Source organism: Bidens hawaiensis, unplaced genomic scaffold (genome assembly GCF_021521415.1).
Source record: "Bidens hawaiensis isolate Kalapana, Puna unplaced genomic scaffold, B.hawaiensis_p1.1 tig00000904_1, whole genome shotgun sequence".
NCBI classification, from domain to species: Eukaryota; Viridiplantae; Streptophyta; class Magnoliopsida; order Asterales; family Asteraceae; genus Bidens; species Bidens hawaiensis.
In genome coordinates this window covers 2,998,689-3,024,549 of record NW_027491052.1, presented here as the reverse complement: position 1 = coordinate 3,024,549, position 25,861 = coordinate 2,998,689, and the positions used below count along the sequence as shown (strand labels likewise).

The window sequence follows — 25,861 nt, the reverse complement described above, 5'->3', positions numbered from 1 at the left end:
AGTAAACCCAACACATCCTGGTGTAGACATCTATAAAGAGAACATAGAAATAACTACCACCAAGGCTTGGAACTTGCATTGGTCCACAAACATCAGAGTGAACCAATTCAAGTTTCTTTGTAGCTCTCCGTGACTTGAATGGGAATGATTCTTTAGAGTGTTTGCCTACAACACAACCCTCACACTTTTCTGCAACTTGAATATTAGGCAACCCAAAAACCATTTGTTTATGATGTAATAGTTTTAGACTTTGAAAATGATAATGTCTATATATCATGTGCCACAACTTTGAGACTTCATCAATGGGTGTGCTGGTGTTATTGCATTGATTAGTTCCTACCTTGGAAGCATCAAAGAGAAACATATTGTTGTTTAACACCGTTACACTCATTAATATAAGTCCCGTGGTTTTGTTTGTAATGACACATTGGTCATTATCAAACAGTAAAGAATATCCCCTTCTCATCAATTGGCCCGCACTTAAACAAATTATAACCCACTTGAGGAGCAAAATAAACATCATCTAGAAATTTAGTTTTACCATTTGAATTCGTGATCTTGACTGTCCCTTTTCCTTGAACAGCTAATTCCTTTTTGTCACCAAGCTTCACACTGATCTTGAAACTTCCATCAAGTTGAGTGAAGCACTCTTTAGCTCCTGTCATATGATTAGATGCCCTTGCGTCCAAGAACAGGTGAACATCATTACTACTTTATTCAGCATCTGTTAGAGGCATGAAAAGTCTCTCATCATCTTCTTGATTAGATTCATTCTCTGTTGTAACCGTTGCTGCTGAATCATCATTATACCAACAGTCCTTTTTATAGTGACCATGCTTGTTGCAATGAGTACAATATGGAATCTTAGAATTATCTTGAGATCTTCCACGGCCCCTTCCTCTCATAGAAAGGCGACCCCTGCCTCTAAAGGAGTTGCTTTTTTGTGTTGTTTAAGTCCTGCATAATTTGCAGGGCATGTTCGTCATTCCCTTTTGATTTTTTAGGCGTTCTACTATTTATCCTTTCTTCTTGAGACTGCAAACACCCCATGAGTTTGACACGAGTGAGAGAAGCAAGATCATTGTTTATTTCAATCGACGGTACTACATAATCAAACTTGGAAGTAAGACTACGTAGTATTTTCTCAACAATAACTCGATCAGCAAAGATTTCGCCATATGCTCTCTTTTGGCTCACAAGTGCGATAACACGTCCGAAATAGTCTCCAATGGCCTCTCCTTCTTTCATGGAGAGGTTCTCAAAATCACGCCTAAGGCCTTGAAGTTTGACAGCCTTGACTTGTGAATTGCCTTGAAATTCCATCTTTAGAATCTCCCACGTCTCTTTAGCCATTGAGGCTGCAGCAACGCGAGAGAATAGAGAATCATGCACTGCTTGTTGAATTATTGCCATAGCATGTGCATCCCTCTTTTGAGCATTCTTTAGTTTGCCTTGATCTTTTTCCGAATCACGTACTAGGTCCCATAGATCACGTGATCATAGTATCGTCTTCATGCGGATGCACCAATACTCATATCCCTCTCCCTTGAACACAGGGATTGGAGTTGGAGCTAAGGTAGGATGCTGGTTTGCTCAGCCATGAAAAGTAGGGTTAGGGTTTTTTTTATTTTTATTTTTTTTTGAGGATTAGGGTTTGTTTGCGGATTAGAAACTAAAGGAGGATTAGGGTTTGTTGATGAGAACGATTGATCAATACCTGGTGCCCTGGTACCAATCTGATGGTATTAATATTGAACAAATAGAACTAGTAATGGTTGAAACAAGGCTTTTTGATTGATATTGAATAGCTGCCAGATTGCATACATTGAATGAAAAATAAACTCCCTTAAATAGCTGAATTATTCAAATTAAAATAACAAACTTAAAAGATAAACATTAAACATAGCATTGTTTATTATCGTGCATGGGTCATTTTTTTACAATCTAATCTAATATAATCTAATCTAACTATATATTAAAGCAACATGATTTTTTCATATGGTATTATTCTAAGTCTTCCACATAGGATGTCACATATATGCCATGTGAGAAGTTTCCTATTTTATCATCTCTTCTTCCAAACACAATATGGAGCACGAACCTCTTTAGTTATGTTATAGCCCATGACCCCGTTTCTCTTCAAATACAACAATCTTTATATGAAGATAACATTTTGTAAAAATTTAAAAAATACAAGTCTCGAACCCAAAACCCCATGCTTCAAACTAAAGATGCTTACCAACTCCACTTAAATAGTTACTGTGTTGAATTTCTTGACTTCTGAATGATATATTGTTAATTCACTTATAATTAATGTATTACATATAATAATTTTTTTATTTTTATTATATTTTTCAACCGTGTGAAACACGAGCTCTAACCTAGTTTATGATAATATGATTGGGGAGTACAGTTCAGACGTCATATTAGGATGGAGGAAGTAGTCATCTACATCTTTCATTCATCTGTTATCCACTTAAGCATCACATTAGCTTTCCGCCATTCCATCTAAACATCTTTCAAAGGGCGGTATGGTTCTATTTGACCATTAATTAATTAAAACTAAAATAAATAAAAACAAAATTAATATTATTTTTTAAAATTAATATTCATTATTAAATTTAAAACTACAATATTAAAAGTAACATTAAATAAAATTAAAAATTATATGATTTAGAAATTAATAAAACCACCATTAAAACATTAAATAAAATACTAAATTCATAAAAGCAAAAACTAACTGTCAATATCGGAAGGGATGGTATCGAAATTGCCACGCTAAATCGAAGCCGTCTTCCAGCTGGTATAATTTCTTAGAATGTCCCACGTTGCCATGTGTTTAAACCTATTTCTATGATAGTGTGCTTTGTACTAACGAAGGGCCACGACAATTACGTCCACCTCCTTCTATCCTTTATGTGTGCGGTTAAATCCCTCAACTTCGAATTGATTTGGTTTACAATGAATGATATTGGCTTCACCAAAATTGAGTTGGGTGCCGCTAAATATGCCATCCAAAATTAGCCGTTTTTGTTCATGTTGTTCCCCAACACATTTAACCAAGCCGTTACCAATGCCACTTTTCATCATTGGTTCACACTCTTTGTGGTCCTTTAGGTGCCATTTTTTTTGCGAAACCAAATTTTGAGATAGAAATGATGAGACGTTGAAAGATATATGGTGTTTTGTGTAAAAATAATGTTAATTTGGGTTGTTCATAAATAGGGAAAATATAAATAGAAATATATATTTTTAAAAAAAATTGAACTATTAACGGTCATATTACCATTGCACAAGCGAGGTCTTTGGCTTCTCCAACCCGATCGGGGGTTTATTGATTGATACCGATACGAGCGGGGTGGTGTTCCCTCGGTACCGGTATCCACCCTTAGGGTTATGAACTTTTTAGGGTATAGAGAGATATGTTATAGTTATGTCTTGACATCTTAGCTTTTCTAATACTTTTGTTTGCCTTATAAGTACCAATGTTTTAGTGTTATCTGGGCGTATAAATCTTTTACATAAGTGTAAAAGTAGTTGGATAAGGGTTCATACTTGTTTTTCCAGTCTTTTTTCTCTTTTATCTGTAGTCACTATAGCTTAACAATCACTCTATATTAACGGTAGTTTAATACTTCCACTATTGGGGCTTTTGTATGGTTGTTTGCACCTAATTTCTCTTAGCCACATTCTATGTTATTTGGGTTATCAAATACCAAATATAGCTCACACACAAAATTAAGAGACAATTAATGTTCTTAGTGAGAGTAACTTCCTATAATCTGAAATAGTGGTAAGCTTTACCATATCACATTCTACCGAACCCCAACATTAGTTGTATTGCTATAAATGATATTATACTGAATATGTTTATTTGCTATAATATTTACTTTATGATAAAAAAAAGAAGTTAATTGTAACAAACTAATTTTTTTTTATAAAAGTTATATTTTTGTAGTTATACTTTTGTTTTGTCTTGAAATAGAAATCTCAATAGTATTTAGCAGTGTTTTACAAACCAGTACATATCGGCCGGTTGAACCACTTATATCGGATTTCAGTTTGGTATCAAGTATTTAGAGCTTGTATTTTTGGATGGTTTGTTAAACATTGTACCGTCGATTTATCTAGTATTTAGAGCTTGATATTTTTAGACGGTTTGCTAAATATCGTACCGTCGATTTTTTTTAGAATATTGGTTTAAATCAGAAACCGGTTATAAACCCAAGAGAGTTTTGATAATTTTTTGCGGAGCGGATAAAAATGAAACAAGTAAACACAATAAAGGACGATTCGTTAATGAACTGATTTTGTATCCGGCAAATCAAGGTTGGCCTCTTTACATTTTTTGGAATTGATTAATTTTGTATACAAAACTTCCTATTTGACTAGACAATTATTCATGTGTAATGCTTAGTTCATGCGTGATGTTTAATAATGTATATTTTGGGTTATTTTTTGAGTTTAAGTTGCATTTATATAAAATTACAGAATAACCTATTCAATCTGTTTAAACCTCCCTTTATATTCTGGTTGTACCATTTTTAAATCAAATCCAGCACGAGTAAAAAAATCTATTTTTAAAACATTGGTATTTAGTATAGTATAAAAGCATAAAATATAATTTCAAAAAGTGATGATAGGGGTCTATAATTACCTCTCTCATAACACGCTATATTTCATACACACACTAGTAGCTAGGGGAGAGAAAAAAAAAAAAAGAAAAATCCACAAAAAGATTTAGATGTTAATCCGCCAACCTAGATGTTGTAGTTGACACAATCCGACCCCTACACTCTCCATTACCACATAAATTCACAACCCTTTTTAATTATAATTTCTTTTTCTTTTATTTTTCTGCTATGGATTTGTGTTTGATCTTTGAACATAGGTCTGGAAGCAGCTTGTCACTTCAAGCATGTCTGGTTTTTTCTCACTAGAACCCGGAATTGGATTTGGTAAAGTTTACAAAAACCACCACCAAAAGCATCATCATAACCAAGATCAAGATCATAATAATGGTATAATCAGCCCTTACAGTTTGTATCTGTTCAAGAACGAGGAGATCTACAACAAAAGTTTTGAATTATGGCAGCAGAATTATGAACATAATAATAATAATATTATTAAAGGTATGAAGCAAGGAGGGTACGGTAGCGGCGGAATGAATTGTCAAGATTGTGGAAACCAAGCAAAAAAAGACTGTCAACATATGAGGTGCAGAACTTGCTGTAAAAGCCGTGGGCTTCAGTGTCAAACTCACGTTAAAAGCACGTGGGTTCCGGCAGCCAAACGCCGTGAACGACAGCAACAACTCATGTCCTTAGCTCAACATAATTCCGGCAACCAGCAGTTGAGTTTGGTGATGAGAGCCTCCGGTAGTGATACTCAAAATCCCAAGAGACCAAGAGAAGATCATGTTAACAGAGGTATTGTTGTTTCCGGCAGCCGTAGCGGCGGCGGTGGCGGTGGTGGTGGTATGGGTGTGATCTTGCCTGGTTCACAGCATCACAACACTTCAGGTAATTAAGTTTCGACAGTCGAAGGTTCAAGAAACAAACAAAATTGTTCGGTCCAATAATGGAGCTTTGTTTGGAAAAATAATATTGTTTTTTGTTTACCAATATTGATTTGTGATTTGATGGAGTTATAAGTTAATCTATGTGTGTTTATATAGATACATATTATAGATTAGCTTCATAATTCAAGGCTTGTTTATGCTTTGAAATCTGGGCTATGTCTCTATATCTATAAAACACCGGCCTAATATCACTGTGTGTAGATCATGCTACCCTCTAATCCTCCATAGTTGACCTATTTTCCTTTTTTTTTTATTTAACGACAAATATTACTTGTACCTGGTTTATACCCATAAATATAAATTGCTTAACTTATACTAATGAATTTAAATTACTTTCTTTTTATTATACAGGGTTAGAAGTAGGCAACTTTCCCGCGGAAGTGAGTTCTCCAGCGGTGTTCCGGTGCGTTAGAGTGAGTGCAATGAACGAGGTGGAGGAGCAGCTGGCTTATCAGACAGCGGTGAGCATTGGCGGCCATGTTTTCAAGGGAATATTATATGATCATGGTCCGGAGGCTCGATACCACCACTCTGGTGAAGGTAGTTCATCCGGTGGTGGTGCTGGGCAGCTTCAACAGCTTAATCTTATTACTTCGGGCACGACGGCTGCTGCTACTGAACCCACCGGTAATATTAATCAGGCGGTCACTTTTATCAATCCGGCTTCGACTTATCCGACGCCGTTTAGTGCATTCATGGCGGGTACGCAATTCTTCCCACCACCAAGATCTTGAAAACTCATGAAATCCTAATTATTGGTATGGACTTTTGTTATTCTAACAAGAAAAGGCATTAATACTATACATTGAATTAGATGTTAGTAGGTATTAATGTTTTTTAAGTTTTGAATACTCATTAAAATATGATCTGTTAAAGGTACGATTAAAGTGTATGGAAATTGAAGGAGTTTGGAATGGTTTATGACTTATGAGATGTAATTTAATGTTTATTTCTTGGAATTTCAGTCGGTAATTAATTCTTTTTATTAGCATCTCTTTGTAGAAATTGGTTATAAACCCTTATAAATGCATAGTTATGAATATTAAAATGAACTACAAGATTCTTCATTCATGTGACAAAATTAATAAAAACAATATTCCACAAACAAATAAACTACAAAGAGTACAGTTTATTTTATAAGTGAAAGATACTCCACACGAAAATAATTGTTTGATTGTTTTATTATAATCCCCAGTTACATACTATATTCAAAATAACGGTTGCTTTGCTGTGTAAAATCTGTTATAAAGCTTTAAAAATGTTTTTTTTTCTTTTTATAAAATTTAATATTTTAGTTAAATCTTAGATAGATGGAACAACATTAATTTATTAATGTGTTATAAGTTGACTATTTCCTTTTATTCCGCCCAGCTTCTTTTAGCAGTGATTCTTGCATTCTGCTGCATTTGAATGGTTGCATTGGGTTCTCTTGTGCAAGTTTAATATTTAATTAATATATAATATATAATTCACAGACCAGATTTCAATTTGGCATGACTTTTTGATTGGTTTTTGAACTCGAGGTTGCTTTTACCTGGTAATTGTTTGCCGGTTTCGAGGTTGCTATAGGGTTCTCTTTTCTCTTCCCAGCCATATTTTTCTTCTATTAATTAATATTTTATAATTATATCCGTATACATATGTTATGTCATATGTGTCTCGTAGGTTTGCCGTAAAAAGATTATTTAATATTCTGTTTTATGATTCTTGTTGTTTGTATACGGCATGAGATTGTAAATCTGTCTCATTTTAGAATTTGATGTAAACACCGGGTCCTAGAAGATAATCAATAAAAATATTGTTAGATGGTACAAAATAATGAAACCCTAGAACCTTTTGTGCTTACTTTTTCTAATATCCATAATTACTGGTGCATTACAAATTACAAGTGTTCTAATAAGCCCTTATTATGATTTTTTTTAAATGTTATGTTCCTTATTTACATTGTTATATCATTTTATACCTGTAATTGTACATATATATAAAAACATACATGCATGCATGTATGGATATGCATGTGTATATATGGATGCTTATTTCCATGTTTCATTCAATTAGGGTCATGTCCAAATACACATACCCATATGTATACATATATACACATGTATAAGTACAAATCCCAAGGACTGTAAATAGAAGAGAATAACATTTTCTTTTCATGCAAACAAAAGTGAATTCACCCCCTTCTCAGAAGAATAAGAAACTGGTAACTTTATAGCCATCTGCTTGGGTGTTTTTTCATTCAGAATTAATCAGTATGTAGTATGTACATATCTAATTCATTGAAGAGAACTCATAAGCTTGAACAAATGGATCGTTAATAATCGACTGAAAATGAAAAAAAAAATATTGGGAAATGGCCATGAAGAAGCTAGTTAAGCCATAAAAGCGGCTGTTTGGTTGTGATTTACTATGTATATATTGTTTTAATGCTTTAATTCATTGATGGCTCAAAGTCTTCTGCCTAGTAAATGCATGCGAAGAGTTTACTTTTATGCGCTGTAACATACGTTTATGTGAACCACCTTTATAATACATTAACATATACCCCACAGTAGGAATTTTTTATCAGTATTCTAATCATGTTCATTAAACCTTCAAGTCATAAACTTGGCAGTTGAAGTTTAATTAGCATGAATTAGTTGGTACAATGTGTACAACATATATAAGCTTTACTTTCAAACCATTTCTTATAATTAAATTTGATTAACTTTATACATTATACCTACCTCAATCATGTTATAATGACATATATCATATGAGAACATCTCCAACGAGAAGCCTAAATACGGCTGCCTGGTTAACATGCACATGTCTGGCCGTCCGGGCTGCCTGGCCCTCTTGCAGCAAAAATTGTATGAACCCATCCTTGTACATGACGTCCCTCGAAAACACCCAAAGACACATTGTGAGTGCTGTGAAGTAGGATTTGTCCCTTAATTAAAAGGTCAACTCTTTTCAAATGGAGTTGTTAGTAGGTGATGGGGCAGTCTAAAAACCCTATACATACTAAATAAAGGTGAAGACACAGAAAGATGCCTTTAATGGGGTACTAGATTTGTGGAGTATGTGTAAGAAACACTAGGATTAACAAGGTTACCTGAGTTGATGAAAGTTCTGATTCAAAACAAGTACCTCTTGATTAGGACACTACACTCTTTAAGGATAAACATACTTTCTGGTGCTATCTTCCTTTCTAGTCCTCTATGTGTTTTGTGTGTGTGTTTTGACAGCAACACAGATTTAGGAACCGCGTTTGTTTTGTTTCTGCTACTTAACTTTTTATGGTTGAAAAGCTGGTCATTTAGATTTTTTTTTAGATGCATATGCATTATGGCACATGCATGTTTTTGAGTTAATTATATGCATATATTTTCTGTCTTGTTGGATTGCCTAAATGTACCCGTTCAAGAGTTTTATACTTTTATGTTTCAGTTGGATGATAACTATTAACTAGATACTTTGTTTCTTCTATTCTATCTTTTAACATTTTATTTTTGTTTTAAGGTTAATTCGTCAAGATTTTATTTAAGAAATATGCATATATCTTTAATATCTTTAAGAAATATACATATATTTTTTCCCAAACCATTTTACAAATCTAGGGTTTTTATTGTAATAGTGAATTCAAATGATTGGAGATGGAAAATGCCCTTTAATTTTGGTTTTTTGTTTTGTTGGTTTTAAATTTCACTAAGATATAATTTATGCCTATACTTAAAAAAAACTAATAAGGTATTATGTTTAATTGTTTTTCTACCTCTTAATATAAGCTTTATTGAAACCTGTGTTTTCTAGAACAAAGCATTTTTTAAATATTACGAAATCAAAAAATACTTTATAGGGAAAAGCAAATTTGGTATTGATACCGAAATTGGTACTGATTTGATACCGTCGGTATCGAATCGATACAAAAGTTTTGAGTTTCGGGATTGGTACGGTACCGGTATTGGTATGATACCGGTATTTTCCGAATTTACCTTCAGTAATTCGGTTCGGTACCGTTACTGGTACCAAGAGTTTATGATTTTCGGTGCCGGTAACCCCAACAGTACCGAGCTCATCCCTACTCTATTGTTGATAAACCTTTTTTTTAATAGCACAGCTTATATATAAAAAACATAAAAAATAGTACATGTTAACAAAATCTCAACAACAAACTTAGAAACAAGCCCAATAAAGACAGAAAGAGCTAATTCAAAACACCTAATACACCATTCTATCAAGGTTAAAACCAAATAACCTCCACTCCTATATAGAAGTCTTGGATCATATAGAGAGCGACAAGAATGTCGATTCTTTTATGTAAAACAAAATAGTGTTGCCGTCAAAAATCTTCTCGTTAAGATTACACAATAAGCTCCAAGAGAAACAAAGTTGGAACTTCAATCTTTTCAAAAAAAAAAGTATGTTGACTTGATGACTTGACGTCCATAAATTTACCCGGACTAGGAATTTTGACCGGGCCACCTACAAATTACCTCTTCCCAAATGGCAAAAAAAAAAAAAGAACAACTCCCCAAAAAATGATTTGCGCCATCATCCTCTATAGAACAAAATTTTAAAAACAATATAAGTAACTTGTGTATTGAATGAAAATAAATATTTTACTTAATTGATTTTGTGCACACATTTCGATCATGTTTTGTGGGCTAACTATAAGAGATTAACTAAGGTTTCATGTCATAGTTTTAACTAAAACTACCTTTTAATAAGTACGTCGTAGTTTAAGTAGACACTTAAAAACACCCTTTGATAAGTACGTTGTAGTTTAAGTAGACACTTAAAAACAAAACAAAACAGAGTGATTGGTTGAAATAGGGTGGACCCCACCTCAAAATCTAGTCAAAGGCGTCAACATGCCCCCCCCACCCCCCAGCGTGGTGCGGCGTGTGAAGTTTTAAGTGCCTATGTGGCACCATTTTGCCGCCCCTACTATGTGGAACGACCAACAAAGCCTAACAACCCAGGTAAACCAATTAGCAAAAGGCCACCCATGAGATCAATGACAGCATTGGTGACCCTACCTGGTACCAATTTCAGAGGAAACTTACCGCCTGAAAGGATAAAACCCTTAGTTTGGGTATGACATTTTGTCATGAACGAGACTCAAATATACAATCTTTCATAAGAAAAATCATGAGGCTACCATTAGAACAATTGGCCTTTTAAAATTTAGCCCACAATCGGTAGGCTTTGTGACTTCTACCCCTTCCATTTTAAACCATTTTTCGATAGGAAAGCGTCTCTATTCACAAGAAAAAAAAAGTATATACGTACCCGATGTGCAAAGCGATTTGAAAAATAAAATAAAATAAATCATTAAAAAATTCAAAGAATTTTAACTAAGGTACTGTAGAGTGGAAGGGATGATGGTGGGGTGAGCAACTTAACCGCCATAACCGTTAAACCGAACCATAACTGACATAACCGAACCGATTTTAACCGATAACCGACATAACCAGTTGGTCGGTTTAATGAATTTATAAAAACCGTCAAATACGGGTCGGTTTTGGTTAAGATAATTCAAAAACCGCTATACCCGAACGACCCATTTATTTAACCAACAATATGTTTAATATGTTTGGGGATTAACTTCCACCAAACATGTTGTTTAATTATATCATTTTGATATTTTTGGTTCAACGTTATCAAATTAAGTTGAATTTCATTGTTGGATTATATAATGTCATTCTTCTTTTAAATATTTTGTATTAATATTATGGATTATATACCTTGTTAGATTATGTCATGTCATTTTTCTGTAATAATCGGTACCAAACTTTTAGGCTCAATTGCATTGTTTTGGTTAGGGTTAACTGACCCATAACCGACACAAAACCGATTAAACCAAAACCGCCATAACGGGTCGGTTATGGTTATGGCTATCCATTAACCGACATAACGGTTATGGTTATAGGTTTGACTCAAAACCGCTCCAAACCGACCCATGCATACCCCTAGATGACACTGAGAAATATTATTCAATTATTTACTAAAGTTACAAAAAGAAATGATATTATTAATTATATTCAGTAATCAGTAGGTTTAAACATGCTTAAAAATCAAAACTGGCCATTACTCCCATTAAATATAAGTTAATTCATGCATGCCCAAAAAAACATGTATAAAACAGAAATTACTTATTTTACATGATGCACCTAATAAAGTCGATTTTGGAGAAGAAGAAAGTGAAAACAACATGAGCTAGCCTTGATGGTTTGCTATACGATTTACGAATATATAAAGCATAACTTTTGACTTCAATTTTAAGTTTGGAAAACGCTATTTAGGTTAAAACAAACAAAAAACCACCGACTCTATAACGTCAATAACAAATAATGATTTGATAAACATAGCTTTAATTGGGGCATAGACTATACTTAAAAGAAAAAAGGAATAATAATCTAGTTATTATTAATTAAATTATATTAGAATTCAACTATAACCCCAACCCCATGACCATAAGGGACATATTTAAGTGTTATCCTTGTCATGTTAGTAAATGTATGCACAAGGCAACAAGGGTACTTATTAGACCATTCGTTACGAATCATTCCTCTTATTCTTCATTATTTGTCACGTCAACGTCACATCAATTTTTCTCTCATCTTTTAACCTCACCACTAAACCCATGCTATATCTCATTCTCCACCATTCTATTTTTTTAATGACAAAAAAGTTACAAATAAAAAAGGAAAAACAAAAAGCTAATTGGATGAAGGGTCCAATGACCCACGTGACCACTGATTGCCCATCCCCTCCCCCATCACTAGCGACCCCCCCGGGGGGGGGGGGGGGCGCAAAAGTATTCCAATGAGCTCCCTGGTGCCACATAGGCCACTCGTGACCAAGCCTCACCCGTATCGTATGGCCTTAACATATCTACAAGGCCACCGTTGTTTGAGAGTTGAGACCAGCCATACTTTTTCTTTAAACGTTCAACGAATAAAGCTCGACTATTTAAGATAACCCAATAACAAAAGATGACTTCATATTTCCGCCATCGTTGACATCACAACAATCAAACAATTAAATTACATGCATTTTTGAAATGAAAAATAGAATAGACTTATGCTAAACATTATTTACTGGTAAACAATCAAACAGATAAATTGAATAAGAGTCTCTTAAGCACCGTGACATAGAGCCGAAGTAGAAATAACATAATACAACAGAAAATTTTACACACACACACACACACACACACACACACATATATATATGTGTGTGTGTGTTCAATCATGTTCAGGGAGAAACTGTTGGAAACCTCATTGGGAGATTTGAGAAGTTAATCACAAAGATGAGAAGTGTAGGAATAGACATTGACCTGTGAAATGAACTACAAGCTGCTGAACTCATTACCGTAGTAGTGTTATCACCATCAAGCGAACAACAAATCTGAACGCCATATCTATGCAAGACTTGATCTCTACCATCAAGTCATTTGAGATGGATGAAAAGCTTTAGATTAAACAACCATGTGAGTTCTCTGAATCAAGCTGGGATTGCAATAGGTTTTGGAATTGGTTCTGCCTTCCTCAGTCAAGCTCATCCGACAGTCCGGTCAATGGAGTGAAAGCATGTTCTGCTCTACCTACACGGAACACTGCATTCAAGTCTACTACAAGTCAACCAACATCATCTGAGTTCAAATTCATTCCAAGGAGTAAACAAAGTACTTGAGTAGGCTCTGGACGCTCATGGGATTTACAAGAGATTGCTAGTAGCTCATCTCACTCCACTCCTCAAATTGATGACTCTCATATTGCACTATTTCATGCGTTCATAGCAAGTCACGAGGATTTGTTGCAAGGAAAAATCCTACCTCCCTCATTCCAACAAGGAGACATTCCCGAAAATAACAAGAAAGATCTTAAGAAGATGGACATCAAGTACCTGATGGCCATGGCTGTTCATCGTGCATCAAACTTCATGAGAAAATATGGGAAAAATAGTTTCAGAGACTCCGATGGTAAAAGGATTGGGTTTGATAAAGATAAACTTCAATGTTACAACTACAATGAGACTGGGCACTTTGCAAGAGATTGCACAAACCTAACCAAGCCTGCAGATGACATCAAGATCACTGAAGTCTCTTATAGTGAGGTTGGAAAGAGGAATGGTAAGAGACTAGTGGGTCAAAATTCAGGTTAAGTTCAAAGGATTGTTTAAGGAGATTCAAGCAAAGGAAACTCAAACTTAAGCTCAAGGGCCCTTGTTACTTAGTCTGCTGCATAAACTGAACTTGATTAGGAGGATCATCAATTCACCGAACTGGTGAATCCATTAAATTTTGCTAGGATGGTGTTTGTGAATGGAAATCAAGCTGCTTCAAGCTCTACACCAGGAGGAAATCCTGCCACTCTTAAAATTCCCGAGGTACACAAACAACTTTGCACTCAAGCTTGTATCAATAAAGTAGAATACTATAGGGCACATAATGCTATAAATTATAGAAAATTGGAGCATTAAACATCTGAATGAGGAATATAAGAAAGCAGATAAGATTTACACCACTAAAATCAAAACTCATCATGACGACATGGCAAAATTGCATGTTAAATTGTTTTAATCTAACAAAGCAGATGAGTTTCATGAAAATTGAATAGTCGAGTTAAATGCTAAAATTGAGAAACTAGAACTTGAGCTTTCACAAAGAAACTTAACTGTAGAAAAATTTGAAATGGCATCTGGTAAGTTGAATGACATTATTAGAGCACCGAGGGGTGCGAAACAAAAGACAGTGTTGGGATATGAATATGCTACAATTCCACCACCTTTTAATGACAATTACTTATCCTTACCTCACTTTAGTTTTAATACCCTTCTTGAGGATGAAATGTTATATTGAATTGGTCAAGTGCTAAAACCAAAGATATTTGTTCCTCCTGTTTCTAAAACAGCTGATCCAATGCCTATGCCAATTGATTCTAATGGTGATTCGTCTTGTTTAGCAGGTGATGCAGAAGAAAGTGGGTGTTTGGAAAAGAACATGAGCTGTCGAAAGAAAAGTTTTACATTCACTTTCTGATTTCAATGTGGATATAAAACAATCATCTGTGAACTCTGTTTGTAATAATAATACATGTGAATCCATGTACATTGGGATCATCTTCGTGGATAATGTAATTTGTGAGAATGTTCATGTTAACACTTTTCAAAATGTTTTGAATTAAAATGATGGTTTTGTTGTAGATACTGATTGCAAAACTGTTTATGATGAAACTTCTGTTGAAAATGATGTTAATAAGAATAGAGTTAATGAGATGAACATAGCTAGTTGTTCATCAGCAATTCGTAATGTTGAGGATTACCGAAACAAAAGAGATGTTTTTGAAAATGAAAAGGAAAGTACCTCAAGTAAATATGTCCGACCAAAGAAAACTTCATTTTCACAAACAACTAATTATTTGAAGAATCCTCAATCTTACAACTATTTCTGATAACAACTACTATGGTCCTCATCAACAAAAATATTTTGATTCATTTTACACAAATACTTTTGATGATAGAGGCCACAGATCAGACAAGTTTTTATAATCATGTTCCTTTCAAAGCATCACCTTTCCCATCACATCAATCATATCGCAGTTTAGATGAGTTCTATAGTATTTACAAAAGAAAATGTCATTTTATTTATGGTAACTCTTCTAATCTTGCAAGACATTGCAAGAACTGACATAGACAACAGAGAGAAATGAACAGTCAGTTCAATCAGTCCAGTTCCAAAGCTGCTACCCGTACAAGAACAAGGACTGATCGATTTGAATGTTTTCCTAGTGAAATGGACGTAAGATCCAACACTAGGTAGAAATCAAGAGAACCTTTTTGGATAACCAAAAAGGAAAGATCAAAAAAGGGTTCAGGGGCTGAAAAACCAAAAAGCCCACCAAAAACAAGTAAAAAGGATAATCCAAATGTTGAAAGATCCAAGGATTTTGTTTTGAAAACAAGAATAAGACGGTTCAAAAAATCTTCTAAAAACAGAAAACATGCTTCTACATGGACTCCAAGGACTGCTCTTCTGACTCTGGCACGTCACATCACTTCATAATTACAGAAAAAAATAAAATTCAGTGATTTTGTTGTTAATCTTCCCGAGACATCTATGTCTCGGGACCCTCATGTCTAACTAGTTGCTCATTCTTGTAGGGTCAGCCAAGAAGGCTTGTCAACAGTATTTGGTACTTAGACAGTGGCTGCACCCGACACATGACAGGAGACGAGTCTTTACTGTTCGAAGTTCAGCCGTTTAATGGTGGACACGTATCCTTTGCTGATGATTTGGGGAGGGAGGGGGGATAACGAAGAGAGGAAAGGTCTCAAATAGTACTCTGACCTTTGAAGATGTGAATCTTGTGGAATAAATCAACCACAATCTGCTCAGTGTCTCACAGATCTGCGACAAGCAATACTGCACTCTCTTCACAGAACATGAGTCTTTGATCTTGAAACCCAACTTTAATGTCCCTGAGGAATGGATTTAGATGCGTATTCAAGGCATAACGATGCTGATATTTTAGACATGCGAGGTTCATATTCACCACAAACCGCTTCATGTCTATTGTCCAAAGCCTTAGAGAACGACTCATCACTTTGGCATCGACGTTTGGGTCATGTCAACTTTAAGAATTTAAATAAGTTGGTTAAAGGTGAGCATGTGAGGGGTTGCCTTTTAAATCTTTTTCTTGCATTGAAAAAAGTATTTCATGTTCATAATGCAAGCAACACCAATTCCCTCACAGGCCCAAAACCGTCAATTCCATAGACTCCATTCTTCAGCTGTTACATATGGATCTTTTTGGTCCAATTCATCCCTTGGCAATAGGCCGAAAAGCCTATTGTCTTGTCATTACTAACGATTTCTCTCGTTTCAGCCGGACTTTTTTGTTAGGCCACAATGATGAAACCACTCACTTTCTGATCAAGTTTATGTCACTTGTTGCGAATCAAACCGATAAGCGAGTCAAGTGCATTTGAAGCAACAATGTAACATAATTTTGCAACACGGCTAATGATGACTACTGTCATTCAAAGGGGATAGACTGTCAGTTCAGTGCTCTATACACTCTACAGCAAAATGGAGTTGTTGAATGACGTAACTGAAACGCTCATCGAAGCTACCCGAAAATGCTCGCATACTCCAAACTTCCATTATTTTTGGGGTGAAGCTATTAATGCAGCTTGCTTCTTTCAGAATCGTGTGTCGCTGAATAAACGTCCGAACAAGACTCCGTATGAAGTCTACTACATGACCAAGACGTAAGTCAATTACTTCAAGATGTTTGGATGTCCATGCACTTTGCTTTATACAAATGCCAACTCAACTTCAAAATTTGCAGAGAAGGCAGATGAGTGCTATTTTGTTAGATATGCTGCCAATAAAAGTACTTATCGAGTTTATAACAAGAGAACAAAAGTGATCTTGAGTCATTCAATGTTGACTGGCAAGAGCTTAACCCGACTGACCCACACTCAGGACCCAATTGGTTGCTTGATTCTGACGGGTTGTTAAATCAGTTTCGTGGATTGCATACCCCTCCTATTGCAACCGCTCCAGTCCATGCTACAGAGTCTCAGTCCGTTTTAATACACTCTGTATCAAACAGTTTGGAAGATGTCCATCTATGTGCTAGTACCTCTAATAGAAATGTGTTATTTATAGCACTTCAACCGACTGTAGCTGTTCCATTACTTCAATCAGCAGATACGACTGAAACGGAAAACATTGAAGACGCTTCTAATTTAGATTCAGATGGTTCATTCATGTTAGCTGACAACGGTGACCCAAACCAGACTGAGCATGTGGTGAATCCTCAAGCAGAACCTAGTGTGGTCGAGTCTATTCCCACACCTCTCTCATCAGATAATATCCCGGTTGCTACTGAGGAGACTGTTGCGAATGAAGTTCCTACTGGTGTTTCGATAACACTGACTATACCTCAGTCTCAACAATCGTCGTTCCATTCATGAAGAACCTATGGGTGGCCCTATTGATCTATAACATTTGGTTGATCAACCTACGATGACCCACCATAGCTTACGGTGGGACTGCCACCGTAAGGTAGAAGATGAAGACCGTAGGCTACGGTCTCCACCGTAGCCTACGGTGGTGTGACCGTAGCTTACGACCGCCTGGGCGGAAAAACGTGATTTTTAAGTTTTTTCTTCCATATTTAAGCCCGGTTCAACCCTATGCCGCCTATGCTTCATACCCTAACATACTTGGATGATTTTGGGGCCATTCTTCACCATTCTAACACCTCTCAATCATCATAATCATCCATGGTTTCATCCTTCAAATCTATAAGCAAGCTAATCATGATGAAGAGGCAAGGCTAAACCACTCGTGACCACTTCAGGTGTAGGGTTTGCATATGAACTGATTATTTTTATGAATATTACATGTATTGGGATTTAGTTTTGATTAATCTTTTGGTTGATTGTATCTACTTGTTTATTGGACCCGATTAACAGTTTTTTTTTCTGACTTCCATTTATCATCAATTAGTTGGTTTGTGTTCATCAACATTTAGGATTAAGTTCTTATCGTCATTGAACCATTTGCCATTAATCATTGATAGATGCTTAGTTTTGTATTAGTGAACTGGTAATTAGGTAGACCGTGTTCAGTTGTGTCAATTCTTCGGATTATGTTCTGTGAATCATCATAACCAAACTATTGTGTCTAGTAATCATTTATCTATTCTAATAACCGAATCATGTCTATGTGATTTCCCAATTGATATAAATATCATCTATCAGTTTATTGCATTACCTGAACCTGAAGTATGTCACTGTTTTCTCTAACTATTTTACAAAAAAATCAATATTCAAACTGCTTGACATCGTTTGTCCACCCTAGTATATTTAATTAAAAACCATTAAACTTGATTAGCACTTTCCGCTGATTCCCTGTGGATTCGACACCTTACTTGCCTAGCTAGTAAAGGTAATTTATAAATGTTTTTGATTAACCTTTCGACATCGATCAAAATGGCGCCGTTGCCGGGGAGGCAACGCGCAAAGTGCTAGTTTAGTTAGTTAGTCTAGTTAAGTTTAATTTTAATTTCAGCTTTTATTTCTGTTTCTTCGTTTGATTTTACGCGAGGTTTGGTGTTTTAGTGTGTGAAGAGAGTTTTCCAGGTTAATGCAAACAAGATATTCTCGTGAGAAGGAACGACTTCAGTTTGATCCTGAGATTGAAAAGACAGCAAAGAGGAATCGAGCATCTCAGAAAACAACCCTCAAAAGAAAACCGAAAGAGGAGAACATGAGTACACAAAACAACCAGGAACCATTGGTACACCCACCCGAACCTCAAAACCAACCATTGAACCAAGATCAACAAATCCCACAAAATGAGCTTGTATTCGCCCAGAATCCGAATGTGAACCGTAACAGACATCCAGTGAACCGTGGGGGTGGCAATCGGAATCGAAGACAGCAAAACCTTGACGATAATCAATCAATTCATTCGGCACCAAGGAACCAACAAGGGTCATTTTCAATTTGCGGAAAATGATATTGGATTCGATTTGGGTGACGAAAGGGCTGAAAATGAGGATGAGATGGAAGAGTGGGATCCTGAGCCGGAAGATGAAGAAGAATATGAGGATTACAATGGGGATTGGTACTATGAGAGGCATCAACAACAATACCCTCATGATGGTCGGGTACCTAACAGAAATCGTCAACCGAACCAGCAACCAAGGTATCGGCAAGCACAGAGACGTCCAGTTGTTAGGTTCCCGTCTATGAGTTTGATGACGGGGTCCCGAGAGCTTTCGTTCCACCACCCGTCCGAGGGGTTCAGAGCTATTTTATTCCACAGGTGGCTACAAATCCTTTGCCAATCATTATTCCGGTGAGAAATGGAAGAACATTTTCAGTCAGGCAGAGCAGTCTAACCGGGATACCTACATTTCATGGAAAAGCCACAGAATAACCGTATTTACACTTGAGCGATTTTAACTCAATCTGTGTAACAATCTTCAGTTAAGGATTCACTGCAGAGGAGGTAAAGATGGTAGTTTTTCAATTCAGTTTGAAAGATGCAACAAAGCAATGGTTTCTCTCATTGTCGTCATCCAATATTTATATGTGGCAAGATTTGGCATAACAGTTCTTATATGAGTATTATACGCCACAAAGAACCTCAGAAGCTAGAACATATGATGTGTGTCTAATAACCCTATAATAATGACCCTCACAACTAAGCTTTAATATTAAAACGAAAATCCTAAAACCACACACAACCAGCAAGTGTACCGATCGCAAGTAGTATAGACCTAGGAAGTCCGAGTATCGAACAAGCGGACACGTAAGACTCTAACGATTATTGACCCTAGACAAGACCTACCTTAGAATAATATTTAATTGATTTTTGATTTCTTTTAACTTAACTGAACTAACTAGACTAACCGACAAAAGTTACCTAAAATAGAAAACTTAAAGACAAACTAATTGTGTTAACTTAGGATGGAGAAAAACGTCTACCTAGGTCTGAATCAAATTGTAGGCCTAACAAGCTAATGGATTGGATGACTTCAAGACACCGGTCCCAAAAGATGACACGACTAAGGATCGCTCGGGCTCACTGGATTACCTCTCGGTCTCACTCAACAAGCTTAAACTACTCAAAATCGGCTAAAACGACCAAACCGGGAAACAATTGCTAACGTGTTCTAATGCTAGATCACCTCTCGGTCTCACCAACACTCGACCTAATGGTAACGAATACTACACAACCAAGGATAGAGGAACAATTCAACTTAAACCAAAATAGATCAACTAGTCACTCAAACACCTAAACCTGACAATAAACGAATTCGCTCTCGCGCAATCCTTATTCTAGCATAAAAATGCAATGAGATGACCCTACTTCTTATCACCTCTCGGTCTCAAAAAAGGTGTCTAACCGCTGAACTTAATCCAATAAATCATGCAACAAAACCCTACGGTTGTACCTACCGCAAACAAACCCTAAACACAAAGTCTAGAATCAAACAATGCACCGATCAATCAACACAAAACTAATTAACCGACACACGTGGTTTATGCAATAATTCACCAAAATTTCCAGCCCTTAAACACAACCTATTTCATGTCTAAATCAAACTTTACAATAGCAATTAAGGTCTATTAATCAAACAATCCATAAAACCTATCAAACACTAACAATAATCGTCATTTCTAGGTAGAACTAACAATATTAGACTCTCATAATTTTTGGACAGCAGCAAACACTCAACAAAATCATCATTAAACTCATTCCAATAATCATAATAATCATCCAACAATCAATACTAATCAATAACAACTCAATCCTTAAAGCAATTGCAAAACTAGTTAACAATTCAACAAGTATAAGAAAGATTGATGAACAATAGTTTAAAGAAAGGATATGAGGTGGTTTTCGGGTGCTCTTGCTGCTGTAAAACGGATGTTAAACGACCACCGAGGTTTGTTCTTGCTTGTTCTTCTTTCTCTAGCCGCCAAAAGCTCCAAACCCTTGCTCCAAAAAACTTTTTTTCTTTTCTTCTTGAACCTGCTGATTGCAGCTTAGCTGTAGCCTAGGGTTTTTATTTTTTTTTATATTATAATATAATAGTAAGATTTGGGCCTCCATGATGCATACGGGCCGGGCCTTGACTTTTGTCTTGAATTTGTATGCGTAAAAGGCTAGTAGAATGCTCGAAAAGCTCGGTTTCTTCTTCCTTGTAACCCATACCCTACAATATGAACAAACTTTTGTAAAACCTAAATAAAACGAGTTAAAACACATAAAATATGATATATTACGTAGATAAAAGGTGCGAAAAATACGTGTGTTTTACAACACATCAAATATCCCCACACTTAAGACTTTTTCGTCCCTGAAAAAGAATACTACACAAGATCATATCCGAGTTCAACCGACAACTCTTGGTTTTATTTATTTATTATTATTATTATTAATATATATTTTTTCTTCTTTTTAAAGTATTAGAACAAGTGACCCGTTACCCAAATATCTCTTCCAACTTTCATCTAATAAGCTAGATCAGGTCGATTGCCGATATTGCTGTCCACTTTAAACCCATGCCCCCAATACTTACTGAGGCAAATAAGGCGTGACAATTCTATTAATTTGTATGACTAAGTGGAACCCACACCTAAAAGCCCTGCTGCCTACTTCACCAATTCCATTATGGTTTTACCGGGCCGAGCCACCCCAACTTGACTTAAACCTTTTGCCACATGATTAAACATTTCGACTCATATACAAACTATAAACTCTAGCTCTCTTTCAAGTGCACGCAATTACAAATGCATTCTTTCTTTTATTTTTTTTTCTTTTTCTGCCTTTTGGCATTTTACAATTTTTTTTTTTGAAATCTCAAAGTACATGGCTTAGCCTGAATAGAAACAAATACAAAAGATAAAACAGCTAATATAAACAGACGATCATATGACTCGAGGCTTGAGTATGACCCGGCTTTTCATTCCAGTCCTGTCACGAGCTTAGTTAAACAAACAAAACCCCTAAGATGTTTCCTACTATAGTCAGGCCATTTAAGAGGTTCAATTAGGTCAACAACCAAACCGCCCTTTCATTCTCAAGGCTGAGCCTACCGACACACGATTACTAAGTCTAAACCATTCAGTTACCATACATTACGTGCGGGTCTAATGGGCACTGTTCTTATTTATTATATATATATATATATTTTGAAAACACCAAGAAGTTATAAAATAACCACTACTCGGTAATAATATCATTTCCTATTTAACGTAGAGAAAACAAATTTCAAGGGACTATTTTTTCAAAATTTTTAATTTATTATTATTATTATTATTATTATTATTATTTTTTAATAAAATTTCTACAACTAAGTAAAATAAACCCCATCCCCACACTTAGAACGAAATCGTCCTCGATGAGTAAAAGGAAAAGAAATAAAATAAAATAAAAATAAAACAGAAAATAAAAATAAAAATAGAGTGTACAAGACTAAAACAAAGAACGGGTTACTCCCCTGGTTTGTGTGTAGAATCCTCAATAGCTGAGTAGTATCCAAACGACCGTATAGCATTTCATTCGCGGCCGCAACCTCGGGAGAACCTGTTCCAGGACGCCACCATAGCTACCATGCGCATAATATAACCTGCAAAACTCAAACTCGCTCGCATGTAGTGGCGTATAATATGGAAAACAAAAACATAAAGAAATAAATATATTTTTGTGTTTTTGGCTTTTATGCTTTTTTTTATCTTTTATTTTTTTTTATTTTATAGGATACTCCTTAAATCGACCGACTCGAATGGAGATTGAGTACGAGCGTTTTCATCTTGGAACAATCTGAAATAGAAAAAACAAAGAAAACAGATAGCATCACACAAATACATAAATACAAACTTTACAACTCGGGCAGTCTCCCGAGTGTGCATCCATCGCGTCTAAGTCTCGGAGAGCGCGTTAAGGTAGAATATCTCGACCGTCTGGTCAGTCACCGGCTCGCCAATGTAGTGCTTCAGTCTATGACCGTTCACCTTAAACTTCCCACATTTATCCTCTATTTCAACAGTGCCGTAAAAAGACCTCAGTGACCGTGAACGGTCCCGACCATCGGGATCTCAACTTTCCCAGGAATAACCTCAACCGGGAGTTATACAATAAAACCAAATCCCCACACTTGAACTGTTTGTTACCCTTTAACTTCCTATCGTGCAGTTCCTTCGTCCGCTCCTTATACCTGAACGACTGGGCGTAGGCGTGATCTCTCAGCTCCTCTAACTCGTGCAACTGGTGGAACTGAGTGGCCTCCGCGGCAGACATATCAAGATTGACCCTCTGTAGGGCCCAAGAGGCACGGTGCTCCAACTCGACAGGCAGGTGGCAGGCCTTCCCATAAATCATCCGAAACGGTGTAGAACCGGTCGGAGTTTTGTAGGCTGTACGGAAGGCCCACAACGCATCATCTAACTTGTCGGACCAATCTCGACGATTCGAACCAACCGTATTCTCAAGAATACGTTTGATCCCCCGGTTACTCATTTCTACCTGCCCACTAGTCTGTGGGTGGTAGGCGGCTGCAAGCCGATGGGTGACCCCATAGCGACGCAACGCCTTCTCCATCTGCGCATTGCAGAAGTGAGTTCCTCTATCACTGATCAACGCCTTCGAGACACCAAAACGAGCAAAAAGGCTCTTGAGAAAACGGAGTACAACTCGGGCATCATTAGTGAGCAAGACTTTGGCCTCAACCCACTTCGAGACATAATCAACCGCCACGAGTATATACTTGTTCCCACACGAAGATAGAAACGGTCCCATGAAATCAATGCCCCAAACATCAAAAACCTCACAAACCTGAATAGCATTCTGGGGCATTTCATTTCGCAACGAGATGTTGCCGACAGGCTGGCAACGATCACAACTCTTCACAAACGCGTGCGCATCTTTAAAAATCGAAGGCCAATAAAAACCACAATCAAACACCTTCTTCGCCGTCAAACTCGCACCGTGGTGACCTCCTGTCGGTCCAACATGGCAATGGCTCAGAATCTGCCATCCCTCCTTAACATCAACACACCTCCTGATCAACTGGTCAGCACCAATACGAAAGAGATACGGGTCGTTCCACAGGTAAAACTTAATATCAGCAAAGAATTTCTTCTTTTGCTGGTAAGACATCTTCGGGTAGTACCCGTCCGCAAGATAGTTCGCGAAGTCGGCGAACCATGGGAAACCCTCATCCTGAGCCGAAACAAACATAAGACTCTCTTTCGGGAATTGGTCATTAATCCTGACCCCCGGCTCTCCTAACTCAGCTCCCTCAAGACGCGAAAGATGATCGGCCACCACATTCTCGGCCCCCTTTTTATCACGGATTTCGATATCAAACTCTTGAAGCAACAGGATCCATCGGATAAGGCGTGGCTTAGCATCCTGTTTGCTAAAGAGGTAACGAATAGCAGAATGATCCGTGTACACAATCGTCTTGGACAGAACAAGATAGGACCTGAATTTATCGAATGCAAACACCACAGCTAAAAGCTCTTTCTCGGTGGTGGTGTAACTTTCCTGTGCACCATTCAGGGCCCGGCTCGCATAGTAAATCGGATGGAAGTGTTTATCCTTCCGCTGTCCAAGAACCGCTCTGACTGCGAAGTCGCTCGCATCACACATCAACTCAAAAGGAAGCGACCAGTCGGGAGCAATCATTATCGGGGCGTTAATGAGTTTGTATTTTAAAAGATCAAATGCCTCGACACACTGCTCATAAAACACAAACGGGGCATCCTTCTCCAAGAGTTTGGTCATGGGTCTCGCAATCTTAGAAAAATCTTTAATGAACCGGCGATAGAACCCAACATGACCTAGAAAACTCCGGATGGATCTCACGGAAGTGGGCGGGGGAAGATTAGAGATGGTATCGACCTTCGCTCGGTTAACCTCTATCCCCGCACTCGAAATACGATACCCCAAAATGATGCCCTCGCGTACCATGAAGTGACACTTCTCCCAGTTAAGAACTAGGTTGGTGTCAACGCATCGGGCCAACATCTTCTCAAGGTTGGAGAGACACTTATCGAAAGAACTCCCAAAGACAGAAAAATTGTCCATGAACACCTCCAAGGAGTCCTCGATCATGTCATGAAATATAGCCACCATGCACCTCTGAAATGTGGCTGGAGCGTTACACAGTCCGAACGGCATACGTCGATAAGCAAACGTACCGTATGGGCAGGTAAACGTGGTTTTCTCCTGGTCATCGGGAGCAATAGGAATCTGAAAGTACCCGGAGAAACCAACTGAGAAGTAGTAGTACTGCTGACCTGCCAAACGCTCCAACATCTGATCAATGAAAGGTAAAGGAAAGTGGTCTTTCCTCGTGGCATCATTCAGTCTGCGGTAATCGATGCAGACTCTCCAACCGGTCACAGTCCTAGTGAGAATGAGCTCGTTCCTCTCATTGGTGACGACAGTCATGCCACCCTTTTTAGGAACCACTTGGACTGGACTAACCCACGAACTATCAGAAATGGGGAAAATGATCCCCACATCAAGGAGTTTGTTGATCTCCTTGTTCATGACCTCCTCCATCTTCGGATTAAGCCGCCGCTGCGGCTGAACGACAGTCCTATAATTATCCTCCATGAGGATTTTATGCGTGCAAAACGAAGGGTTGATACCCTTGATGTCGATAATCTTCCATGCAATGGCCTCCTTGTGCTCTCGAAGCACCCTCAAAAGTCTCTCTCTCTCGACCTCCGTCAAAGCAGATGCAA

The 25,861-nt window shown here is 37.0% G+C and overlaps 2 protein-coding genes across 2 annotated transcripts; one reads left to right on the top strand and one right to left on the bottom strand.

The window, feature by feature from the left end:
* Positions 1-924: 924 nt before the first annotated feature.
* On the bottom strand, positions 925-1,413 carry LOC143545925 (uncharacterized). Its single transcript, XM_077037703.1, has one exon. It carries the CDS (start codon positions 1,411-1,413, stop codon positions 925-927), a length of 489 nt encoding a protein of 162 aa, XP_076893818.1.
* Positions 1,414-4,775: 3,362 nt separating this feature from the next.
* On the top strand, positions 4,776-6,367 carry LOC143545437 (protein SHORT INTERNODES-like). Its single transcript, XM_077037341.1, has 2 exons — positions 4,776-5,522; positions 5,933-6,367. Exons 1-2 carry the CDS (start codon positions 4,919-4,921, stop codon positions 6,313-6,315), a joined length of 987 nt encoding a protein of 328 aa, XP_076893456.1. The 5' UTR covers positions 4,776-4,918; the 3' UTR covers positions 6,316-6,367.
* Positions 6,368-25,861: the final 19,494 nt, after the last annotated feature.

Excerpts from the sequence above, each read along its gene's own strand:
- LOC143545925 (XM_077037703.1), bottom strand. The coding sequence starts at position 1,413 with ATGGCAATAATTCAACAAGCAGTGCATGATTCTCTATTCTCTCGCGTT.
- LOC143545437 (XM_077037341.1), top strand. The coding sequence starts at position 4,919 with ATGTCTGGTTTTTTCTCACTAGAACCCGGAATTGGATTTGGTAAAGTT. Across the intron at positions 5,523-5,932 it reads ACAGCATCACAACACTTCAG|GGTTAGAAGTAGGCAACTTT; the intron begins GTAATTAAGTTT and ends TTTATTATACAG.